Genomic DNA, 12,902 nt, shown 5'->3' with positions numbered 1-12,902 from the left:
ACTTTCTATTGTATGAGGTATCATTTTATCTCCAGATGCATCCCTCTTGGAGCCATTCATTATACAGATCTAATCTGAATTAATTACCATTTTTATGGTAATCCTTCAGGTTCTGTTATTTTTCTTTGTTTTTTTTTGTTTTTATATCATTGGTTTTTCTTAAATGTCAAGTGATTCTAGGTTGTCCATTAATTCAGTCATGTGCCACTTAACAATGGCAATACACTCTGAAAAATGCATTGTTAGGCAATTTCATTGTTGTGCAAACATCATAGAGTGTACACAAACCTAGATGCACAGTGTGCTGTACACCGAGGCAATATGGTACACCACCGTCATATATGTAGGCTGCTGGTAACCTATGTGGTGCAAGACTGTAGTTAGGAATCGAAGTCTGTATCAGTTTCTCCAGGGAGCAAGTATCCTGTGCTTTTGTGTAGTCACCTATTTTCTCACTGTTCACACTCATGAGTGGGAAGGTGGCATGGGAACTTTGTGATGTGGGTGGAATAAGTTAATCAATAGGCTTTCTTATAGCAGGGATGGTCAGGTAACCAGTAATTAAGCAGGGTGACTGTCAAATACTAAAATTAAGAGGGTTTAGATGTGGAGTGCCAAGTCCATGCTAGAACTAGCTTTCCCAGATAGTTCACTTTTTCTCCCAATGGTAAATATCCACCTACCAGCAGATTTTTGACTAATTGTAAATATCCATCTACCTGCAGCTATGGGTCTTAAAGTGACAGTGGAGACAACTGGTACAGCTGCCCCCTTGTCTACAGTCATTCTCTTCCAGGCCTTTTAAAAACTGCTAACTCCTAATTGATATCCTTTCTAGTGTTCCAATGGCAAACCAGCTGTCTCACTGGGGCCCCTCTGAAGTGTATCTAGGCAAGTCTTCTACACAGTTTTGTCCAACAGGATGCCACCATCTATTCTGGTTTTCCATAAATGAAATAAAATTTCTTATTTGCTCATGAACTCCCTTCTCTGTGTTATAGGTTAAGTTTCTGTATATTGTTATTTCAGTGGGGTTTTGGAGTAACAGAAAGTGAAAATGTGTGCTCAGTCTACCATACACAAACACACACACACGACTTGTTTGTTTATATACATGTCTTCTCTACTGAAGCTCCTTAAGGGCAAGGATGTATTGTAAAATGCTAGCACAGTGCCAGGAATATAGTCAGATTTAATGGCATGTGGTTCTTTGGATTTGGATATAAGAGAAAAGAAGTTATAAATGACAAAAAAGCTTAAGCTTAGATAAGTATGCTGACAGAAATCATCAAAAGAATAGATTTTTAAGAAAAATGTATTTTAGTGTTGAAAATCAATAGTTACTCCCAGAATAGGTCTTATGGCTTTGATAGAAGCAGTAGAGAAATAATGGAAGCTACTTTGCAAGACTTGATTAACTGATACAAAGGTGTCTTTTGTGCTAGAAAGAGAGCTACACCACTTCACACAGAATCATCTAGCAGACAGAGTGCTGCTGCTATCAGAGAGAAAAGAGTGAAGTTGTTTTAGCTCTTGGCTCTCGCCTAAGCAGGTAAATCAACTTGGAATATTCCTTATTGGATAAGAAGACCAGCTCTACCCATATTAGAGCATGATAAGGAACTACTACATTAACCACGATATGGTGCATTAGTAGGTACTCAACATTTAATAAGTGAATGTATCCCTAACAACTGTTCACAAACCTGATTCCAAAGTCAAGAAATAAAGTTTTTACAGGTGAAAGCCAAATGAGCTGATTAGTAATATTTTCATTGATAGTAGCTATTATCGAAGTGCCTGGCCCAATCAGGAACTCCGTAAATGTTTGAGGCGAATGACATATTAATGTTAACTTTGAAACTTTTAAAAAAGTCTGCTTTTAAAGCAAAAGGTGGTATACAACTCTGTAAATATACTAAAAACTACTGAAATGTACATTTTAAACAGGTGAACCTTTTGATATCTAAATTATATCTCAATAAAGCTGCAAAACAAACAAAAAACAACTCACGAGAAAACTTTTCCAGGCATTCTGAATGACTCTGGCAGCTTTATCCCTCCTTACAAATTCCACTTCTGGTACCCAAGACATTTAAAGTCCTAAAAGAAAATAAGCAAAATGGCTATATTTAAAATTACTTTATATACTCCATTATGAAATTGTCACTAGAAGTCAATGAAAATTAAATAGAAAGTTGTGTGAATTAAGAAAATAATGTATAAATGATGTCACGCATTAAAATTACAGTAGCAATGTGATTCTGAGATACTTTATCATAGTCCAAACTAAGTGAGTAAATTTTGCTTAAAAGTTTAAAATTCTGAACTGTTATTTGTGAAATGCTATTTTGAGATATACTCTTTCTAGCCAGCAGGTGGAGAAGGAACAAAATGTAGTTTGTGTATTTAAAGAGGTTTCAGGAAAAAAAAGTTTTCTTTGTGAATAGTGTGATAATCAGTTTTAATAATTTTTGAGGAAGTGTCACTGTTTCTATCATTAAAAGAGATAAATACAGAAGGTAACTTTGCCATCTTAGACTTATCATAACTTTAAAAATAATATCAAAATTTTAATTTTAAAATGTGCGGAAATACCCTGGACAGGTGGCTTAGTTGGTTGGAGTGCTGTCCAGCACACCAAAAGGTTTCGGGCTCAATTCCCAGTCAGGGCACATACCTAGGTTGCAGGTTGGATCCCTGGTCAGTGCAAGCACAAGAGGCAACTGATCGATATCCCTCCCTCCCTTCCTCCCTTCCTCCCTCCCTCCCTAAAATCAATGAACCTATCTTTGGGTAAGAATGAAAGGGGAAAAAATCAAATTTTTTAAAATGTGAGGAAAAAATAGAAAAATAATTATACTAAATTTTGAAACATGGTGGCTACCTTGATTCATTACTCTTTGTGATAAAGCTCTAATTTTATTATTCACTTTTTGATTAATCAAATCTTGTCATTTTTTTGCTCCGTTGGTTTGTAATGTGGCCTTTGGGATATAGATTCATTCCTCTTATATTTTCTGGTCCATGTTCTTTTTCACTGGTCAACATACAAAATACAGGTATTTGGTATTCACAATTAACCAGAGAATCAGGGTAATATTTAAGCATTAAAAAAATATGTAAATATCATTCCCTACTTAACATCTCATTACTGTTTAAAATCCAAAATTATTCATATTACTGCTGAGATTTACTTTAAAAATTATTACGTAAGTAGTACATAAATACATTCTTGTATTTAAAAATTTCAAACAATATAAAACTGTAGAGTAAAAAAATCCCATTTCTTTTAGCCCAGTTCTTTCTTTGAAAGGTTATCTTTCTCTCTGTTAATAGATGTGTGATTCTTCCAGATCTTTTCATATATATAAATGAATATGTATACATGCACATGGTTATATATATATTACATATACACATATATACATCATACAGAACTATTTGTTTGCATTAATGTCTTAAAACTATACATATTTTCTGCTTTATTTAACTAACAATATGTGTTGGAGACTTTTCCAAGTTAATACATAGAGATCTTCCCCCTTTTTATAGTTGCACAGTATTCATAAGTATGGACATGTCATAATTTATTAATTCTTTATTATTGGACATATTGTTTCTATATTTTGCTGTCACAATTACAAAATGAATATCCTTATACATTTGTGTACATGTGCAATTATTTTTGTTAGATTTTTAGAAGTGGAATTGCTATGGTATATACATATTTTGCATTGACTGTTTCTGGAAGGGGATGCCAGAAACTGCTAATAGTGATTGTCTATGGGGAGGGAACAGGAGGACTGAGGGGGTTGGTTTTAGGAATGAATAGGAGATTTTATTCCAATATACCCTTTTATATTGTGTAATTTTGTTTTCACAATATGCATGTAGTTCATATATATATAACTTCATAAAAAATAGAGTATGCACATTAAAATTTTGACACAGCCAACCCCTGTCCTCAAAAATGTTAATTTACACCTATAAACATCCTATGAGAGCACTTAATTTCTAGATTTTACAAAAGTGGAAAACTAAACATAAATGGAACATTAGGACTATGGTGGATCTTTTAATACCCTTTGCAACGATTAAATTATGAGTTTCATTCCTGTTACATGCTTAGTGATTAAGCTATAAAGCAGTGTACATGTGTGAGGTAGCACAAGATAGTATCGGTGCTAATTCATGCAGATTGCTTAATTTTCCCCAACTACATCCTCAATGTTGTAGGTAAAAATTTAAAACTGAGTTTTAAAAATCCCTTTTAATTGTGTAAATATGTCTCAACCAGTTTTATTGGGCAGTATGACTTAAGTAATTTCACTCAGGGTTCCTGCACACACCTGCTTCCTGCTTCTCATATGATGAAGGCTAAAGGTTGTTAGATGCTGACAAACCAGTATCCTTTTTCTGTGTATTTGTTGCACATGTTTACTATCTAGCTCATCCCACTACAATGTAAGTTCCCTTAAGGCAGACTCTTTTCTTGCTTATTGCTATACCCTCCATTCATAGCAAAGAGCAGGTTACGAATAAATACTTGCTGGCTGATTGAATAGGAAATTGGTTAAATAAATGATGCGTTAATACAACAGAATCCTATGAGAATATTAAAAGTGATGCTGTAAATGCACACATTGACATGGAAAATGTTTCATGTCATAATGTACACTTTTTAAAGAGCAGTTTGTTAAAGAGCTATCTGTAATAAAATATTTGTTAGCTTCTCCCTCCCCTATTCAAATATGTGTGTGTGTATAACTATGTATGTATGAGTATCAATGTTAACAATGGTGGTAGAATTAAGGAGGAATTTAAAATGTTTAATTTTTATTACTTCTCTAATAAACATGGACTACTTGAATAATAAGAATTTTTAAAAATTTGGTTGTCACCAGCAAGAGAACAATTCATGGTAGGCTTGACCTGAAAAGTTAAGTGGGGAGGAACAGGGGGCATACAGGGTTGGGGTGGGTCACTTGCAGGTGGATCTCTAAAACTGTGCTACTTTGGGTGTGGCCCACGGATTTACGCCAGTCTCTGAACTGCATGTTTCCTGATGAGATAAATAAATAAACTGACAGTAGTGAGAAACTTTTACAGCAATTTGACATTGTTACACAAACACAAGATCAGTGGGCTTATAGTTTGCATATCTTTATTTTCTTTCTCTAGTAATTCATTTTTATTTTACAAATGGTCTGTAACACATTGGGAATAAATTTTTAAAAGGCTCTTCACCACTGAAAACTGCTCTAAAGTGTAATCTTGGGGTTAGGCCCAGGAATTACATTCAGCTGGTTTCCTGTAATGTCAATAGCATCTGCTTAACCTTCTAGAAACTGGAATCTGTACACTAATACCTGATACCCCTGTATATATGTATATCAGACACCACTTGGAAGGATCTTAATCTTGCTTAAGGATCTTGTTCTTACTGTTGTTTGTCTTCTTGTTTGGACTGGGTTTAGTATGATGGGTGATGGGGATCAGAATCAGAAATTTTAACATTTCATTAATATCACACAGCAATTAAAAAGCATTTAAAATAAATATTGGGGGAATAATACAGTAAGTGACGAAGGAGGCTAAAAATTCTGCATGTTATATTAATGAATGAATTAATGTTGTTTAAGAAACGTGAATGGAATGAACCTTTTACATTTCCAAAGAGCTTTCTAGGCAGATAGAATAGCAAGTGTGAAGGCAATGAAATAGGAAGCTGGAACAGGAAGAAGGCCAGTGTAACTGGAGACTACTAGAGAGAAGAATGGTAAGAGATAAAAGCAGAGATAGCGGGATAACAGATTACATAGTGCCTTCCACTGCAGAAAGTTAGAAGTTTATTTTTAGTGTGATGGGAAGCTACTTGAGTAACTGTTAGACCAGATGAGTAATATCTGACTTGTGTTTAAGTATCACTCTGAAAGGGGGCAAAAGAAAACAAAAAGGCCAAACTATTAATATGGATCAGCCATGAATACCAAACTATATGTCACAATGAGAGTCATGCACCATAATTATATACCCTATGATAAGGACAATGTGAATTTGGATATAACATGATTGGTGACTGGCTCCCATCTCTAAAGCAGGCTTACCCTGGATATTTATTATTTTGGAATAATTCAACCTTACACCGTAAGGAGTAAAAATTTCAGAACCTATTTAGTTTTATGTGGCAGGGTTTTTTTCTTAAATTTGGAAGATGAGGGGCCCTGGCTGGGTGGTTCATTTGCTTGGAGCATACACCAAAAGGTTGTGGGTTTGATTCCTGGTCAGGGCACACACCTAGGTTGTGGGTTTGATGCCCAGTAGAGGGTGTGTATGGGAGGGAATGGATTGATGTTTCTCACATCGGTGTTTCTCTCCCTCTCTCCTCCCTTTCTCTTTAAAAATCAATAAAAACATATCCTCAGGTTAGGGTAAAAAAAAAATTAGGAAGGTGAGGGTGTGTCTACATATATATGTGTGTTGTGGTGGTTTGGTGTGAGAGCAAAATTCTCTTTTTATATTGTAGGAAGTTACATCTAAAGGAAATCAAGAATAAGTAGAGTAACAGGTCACTTAAAATATGGAGGTAAAAAACAAAAGAAGTGCATGTACAATGAAGAAGATAGAGCAGTGAGATAAAAAAGGACAGGAGTATTTTAGCACAAGTGGTCAGAGAAGCCCTCTCTAACGAGGAGTCAGTACCTTTCATGATGCAAACAGGCAATGACAGGAAAGTGGCAGAAGGGAGTTTCAGGCACAGGAACAAAAGATAAAAAAGCCTTGAGATAAGGCACGTAGTGTGTGCAAGTAGCTGAAAGAACGAAAACTGTCACTGGAGCTTAGACAAGAGGCAGAGGAGTCAAAAAAGTAGGCAGCAGTCAGGCTCTAATCATACGGGAAACTGACTGGCATGGTTTGGGTGGTAGACGGAACTGGCATGTACTGGCTCAGGAAAACCACATTTTAAATTTTCGGGAATTTTGTGAGCTGGTTTTTAAACACAGTCATTATTAAAAATTAAACTTACAATTACCTAAAATAAAGGTAATAAATACTCAAAACTCACCACTTACTACTTTACTATTACAGGGGATCAATATACTCCACTCCAAAAGATGCCATTTTGGCATAAGGATTATTTTGAGCTGAAGACAACTGAGAAACAGCAGATGTAGGAAAAGCTCTCTATTCTGTGTCTAGCTGCCTAAGAGGAGGTGGTAACTTCCCTTTGTGAAGGTGTCCCCCTTTCCTTTCCCATACTGGGAGGAGGAGAACCACCATTATCCCTGGCACTACGGGGGGTCCACACAAACAAATCTCACATAACCCTTATCTTCCATTAGTTTACTCCCAAACCTCTCTTCCTGTGTCTTGTCACTTCACAAACTTACCTCCGTTTGATTAAATGGTATACAGTACTAGCAGCCTCTTTGGGTTTTCACTTCCTTTTCTGTGTGTATGTAAAATTAAAATATTAACATCAAATAAAAATTTTATACCTTTTCTCCCGTTAATCTGTCTTTGGTCAGTTTAATTTGCAGGCTCTAATCACAGGACCTAAGAGAGTAAAGTTTTTTCCTCCCCATCACTGTATTTTACTTATTTTCTTGAGGTTATGCTTATTGCAAGGTTTCTCAACAGTAGCACTAATGATAGTTTGAGCTGGATTCTTTGCTGTGGGGGTTGTCCTATGCATGGTAGGGAGTTTAGCAGAATCTCTGGCCTCTACCCACCACATGCCAGTAGCACAGATGTGAAAACCAACCAAATCTATCTCCAGACATTGCCAAATGTCCTCTGGATAGCAAAGGCACCCATAGTTAAGTACTACTTGCTCTCTGCATATTATCTACTGGAACCTGCGTGGTGGAAACACTGTAACTGCACTACATACAGCACATCTCTTCCCAGTGACTGAGGCCATGATCCTAGCTTGAAATTGGCCAGGGTGGGAATATTTACATCACAGGAATTGGCAAACACCACAAATCAAGGCTTGATTTATTGTTTTGTTGGTTGTCTGGATTTAAGAAAGTAGTGGTGAAAATGTTAACGCACACACTAACTTGTATGTCACCATTACATTATGAATAGCACAAAATATTAATGAAATATCCTCCAGTATTCAAAATTATCTGATTCAGAAATGAGTCACTAACATTACTGAGGAATAATTAAATTCCACGCTTTGTGTCAAATGGTGCTGGAGGGTCAACTAAATTGAGAATAAATTAGATTTGTCCAGATAAACTTCCTTCTGACCTTGATAAGTATTGTTTCAGTAGAGTGGCAAGGAAGAAAGCCTGGGGTGTGTTGAGGAAGTGGGCAAGTTGAGAAAGTTTAGTAACAATTCTTTGGCTGTGCTGCAAGGGAGCATAGATATAGGATGGTTGCCAGATGGTGGGAATGGATGCAGGGGATAATTTTTTTAACATGGGAGACATTGCCCTAGTCAGTTTAGCTAGGTGGTTAGAGCATTGGGCTGTAGACTGAAGGGTCCCAGGTTTGACTGTGGCCTAGGGCACCTGCCTGGGTTGCAGGTTCGAGCCCCGCCCCTCAGGGCCAGTGTGGGAGGCAACCAATGTGTCTCTCTCACATGGGTGTTTCTCTCTCTCTCCCCCTTCCACTCTCCTCCTCTCTCTGAAAAGCAATGGAACAAATATCCTCAAGTGAGGATTAAAAAAAGTAATAAAAAAATAAAGATGGGAGATATTAACATATGATAAGATGCTGTTGGGTATGATCCAGTAGTGAGGGCGACAGTCAATGTGAGAGAGATGGAAAAAGTAGTGAAGGGTAAAAGTCTTTTGAGTACGTTTAAGAGGACAAGGTCCAGGGATGAAAAGGGGGTAAGGACAGCTGACGGCCTCGGGTAAAAAACAATACTGACGGCATATGGTTATTACAGCCTCCAAATAAATTAACCAATGTGAGAACCCTTCCTAAGTCCGAAGATACTAAAAAGTACCGCCAAACCACTGTTCACATAATAAAAGGTTTTACCTGCAGATTCTGAGATAAAGATTTTTATCTATCCCAAATCAGTAACTTTTATAACATATGGCTCCGCTGACCTAATCGAGCTTCATAAGAAAAAGCCTACGAGGTAAATCTCTAGATGCTCAGTCCCATTTACTTTAAAAGCTGGAAAACAGTATTAATATACCGGGATCAGAACTTATACTTCCCCTTTTGTGTCTCCTACTGTTTCACGGAATAGAGAGAAGTGTTTCCTGATCTTGACCGGTCTCGTCGCTTCGCTTTCCCTTTTCTCCTGCGATCCTAGTTTATTCCAACGGCGGACGGAGGAAAACAACTACTAACCTACTCCTGAAAAACGCCTTTCCCTTTCCCACCTCTAAATAACTAAACGGAAAGACGGAAAGTCATTCCACGGGGCGAGCGCCGCCCGCTCCCCGGGGCGAGCAGGAGGCCGGGAGGGGTTAAGCCCCGGCGAGGCTCAGCCGGAGGCTGCAGGCCCAGAGGGGGCGCCACAGAAGCGAGACGCCCTTAAGGGGCTGGATAGAGCGCGGACCCCAACGGCGCCGGGCCCTGAGGGCTCCGAGGCGGAGGAGGCGGGAACCAGACTCGCAGGGCGCAGGAGGTGCGGGGTGAGAGGGAGGGGCCGCCATTCCCTTCACCTACCAATCGCCGCCAGCCTGGGCTCGGCTTCGGCCCCCGTAACAGGGGAGGCGGAAATGACGTAATTCTAGTTCCGGTCATCTGCCCCGGACCCCCTCGCCCCGCCCCCGCCCCAGGCCCCGCCCCCGGCCCCGGCCCCGCCCCTCAGCCCCGGGGTTTCCTCCACCCCTGAGGTCCTGGGATCCTGAGCTCCTGGGATCCTAAATCCAGAAAGTGCAGACAGTCCGATCTGCTGGACGCCCTCACAGCCATTGTCAGTGGCTTTCAGGCAGAGGGGATTTGGGAAGGGAAACCGAAGTGATTTTTCTGCGAAATTGGACTCAATATGTTATAAATCCTGGTTTCTTCAACCAGTATTTTAAAGATGTTGGAGAAACACAGTGAGATCGTTTCTACTTAGTTCATTTATGCATGTGTCAATAAGAAAACCGATCTTTCCAGTGATTTGACAGGTCGTGCTCAGGATCAAAGAATAAGTGACAGGCGACTGCAGGCGAGTGCGACTTCTAAATTGAAGCTCTTTAGCTGGCAAACTCTTTTAAGTGAAAACAGACGACCTCTTAAATGAATTTCCAGATAACCTTAAATTATACACGTTTGAGTTGCTGGAAATCGAAATGTCTTACACTTTGGTACTTTAGTTTGTCATCGACGGTTGCAATATCAAACGATCTTGCTCAGAAACTGTTCAGCTCTTTTTCCTTCCTGTGCTCCTGCACGTAACACTATTAGTTGTAAGAAAGATGAAGTCTAGGGGGTAAAAAAACATCGGAAGAAAAATTTCCCTAAATAATAAAAACATTTGTACCGAAGAAATTCCCTGTAGGCTAATTCGGTGATTCACTGGGCTTCCAGAGTTGTTAAAAATCATGATCACAATCCTAACCAGCAGGAAGGGTGAGCTTTAGTTCCCTTTCCTGTAGTGACCTTGATGCATTAACACACAGGAGCTATGAAAAGTAAACTGTAAACATATAATCATGGAAACATTATGTAGACCTGTACTTGATTTTTTAATCTAGTAGAAATTAGGTTTAAAATTTTAAATTCAAAACTACAAAACTGGCCCTGGCCAGTTGGCTCAGTGGTTAGAGCATCAGATCTTGGGTTGGGTTCAGGCAAAGGGCAAGGACCTGGGTTGCAGGCTCAGCCCCCCGCCCTGGGGCACATGCGGGAGGCAACCAACCGATGTGTCGCTCTCACACCACGTTTCTCTCTCTCTCTGTCTGTCTGTCCCTCTTCCTTTCCACTCTCTCTGAAAAGGAATGGAAAAAATATCCTCAGGTGAGGATTCAAAACACAACCTACAAAACCGCACAACATTGTTGAATGTACTTATGTCACTGAATTGTACTCTTAAATATAGTTAAAATGGTAAACCTATGCACCTTTTACCAACATGAAAAAAAAAATAAAGTTATAAAACTACAAAACGAAACCAGTAAAATAATTCAGAGAAAGATATTTTTAAACGTAGAAAATGAAATAGCAAAATATATTTAAAGAACACTACCTTGTTTATATATTGCTTTTAAAATAAGCTCTACATGCTTTTAATGACATGACTGTCTGAATGATTGAAAAATAATTATAGCCCAGCCGGGCATGGCTCACTTCTGTTCAGCTAGATTTCAGGAGGCTCTGAGTGATGGTGGTTCTGTATTTTAGTTGTAATTTTGATGTGGTTGCGGGAGGCGGTGGGTGTAGCTGTGACCTACGCCTCCAACTTGTTTCCTCTGAATCACTCTTATTTTAAATGATAAATAAGAACACGGAGCAGAAGACAAGCCATTTTCCATGGAGGACTCATTTAGGGCCCACCCAAGTGGCAGGTCCCAGTTTCATAGCTGCAGTGCCAGTGGTACTAGTGATGCTGGTGGTGTCGGGGGTTTCTTGTTACTCTTTGGGGAGAAGAAAGTTGAGTAAGGTGTGAATTTTTAAAAAATTTGGAAAAAAAGAGTGGGTAATAACCCTTCAAAATCATAGTGAGAGACTTATTCTCTGCCTACTTATAAATATCTCCTTACCATATGCTCTGAACTAAATTAGATGGAGTTTGGTTAATGCATATCTTTTTTATTTTTTAAATATATCTTTATTGATTTCAAGAGGGAGGCAGGGAGAGAGAGAGAGAGAGAAACATCAATGATGAGAGAGTCATTGATCAGCGGTCTCCTGCACACCCCTGACGGGGGATTGAGCCTGCAACCCGGGCATGTGCCCTGACCAAGAATCGAACTGCAATCTCCTGGATTCTAGGTCGATGCTCAATGGCTGAGCCACACCCAGCCTGGGTGGTTAATGCATATCTTAACTGTAAGGTTCAGATATTTGTCCCAAGCCTTCTGGAGTGAGGGTAATCTTCTACCTAATTCCCTTGCATCAGGCCTCATGATAGATGTGGTCCTGAGTTCCTAGGCCCTCCTATGTGTTGTGATATTATAAAGAACTTATCTGGTCTTTCTCTTTAGTACCTGGTATAGAGTTTCAAAAACCCTTAGAGGAGGAGGGTGCAGGGGGGATAAATGGTGATAGAAGGAGACTTGGCTTGGGGTGGTGAACACACAATACGGTATACAGATGATGTGTTGGAGAATTGTGCACCTGAAACCTATATAATTTTGTTAACCAGGGTAACCCCAATAAATTCAATTAAAGAAAAACTCTTAGACTTTCTTGAGTGATAGAAGTTTTTTGTGCTAATGAGGTACTCATGGTGGGCCCCTAGATAGCTTCAGAATGGAAACTGTTCACCAGAAAGACTAAGCACATGATTAGAGGTTGGGACTTCCACTGTCCAAATTCCTGGCAGAGGAGGAAGACTGGAGACTGAGTTTAATCACACTGCCAATGTTTGTATCAACCATGCCTACACTCTGGATGCCAAAGCTCAGCGGAGCTTCCTGATTGGTGAACATGTTGATGTACAGCAAGGACAACGTGCCCTGATCCCCAGAGAGGGCATGGAAGCCCTGTGCTCCCTCCCAGACCTTGCCCTATGTGTATTTTTTAAAAAACATATATAGATTTTTATTGATTTTAGAGAAAGGAAGGGAGAGGGAGAGAGAAATAGAAACATCAACGATGAGAGAGAGTCATTGATTGGCTGCCTACTGCACACCCACCGCTGGGGATTGAGCCTGCAGCCAGGACATTGAACCTCGATCTCCTGGATCAGGACTATGCTCAACTGCTGAGCCATGCCGGCTGGACTCTGTGTATTCTTTAAAAATAAAACTGTAATAACTAAGTATGGC

The 12,902-nt window shown here is 39.2% G+C and overlaps 1 protein-coding gene across 1 annotated transcript in view; it reads right to left on the bottom strand.

Moving 5' to 3' along the window:
- The window catches only part of LOC308565835 (protein MFI), a 37,015-nt gene extending 27,333 nt beyond the window's left edge, over positions 1-9,682 (bottom strand). Inside the window, exons 1-2 of the mRNA XM_081155497.1 lie at positions 9,649-9,682; positions 2,015-2,103 (exon numbers count right to left, since the gene is read on the bottom strand). Coding sequence (XP_081011623.1) covers positions 2,015-2,095 — 81 coding nt within the window. The 5' untranslated portion in view covers positions 2,096-2,103; positions 9,649-9,682. The remainder of the gene's footprint in view (positions 1-2,014; positions 2,104-9,648) is intronic.
- Positions 9,683-12,902: the final 3,220 nt, after the last annotated feature.

The sequence above is a fragment of the Miniopterus schreibersii genome (genome assembly GCF_964146895.1).
Source record: "Miniopterus schreibersii genome assembly, chromosome: 12".
Taxonomy (NCBI): Eukaryota; Metazoa; Chordata; class Mammalia; order Chiroptera; family Miniopteridae; genus Miniopterus; species Miniopterus schreibersii.
Note: the sequence above shows the minus strand (reverse complement) of the source record. Positions and strands in the feature narration are given on the sequence as shown.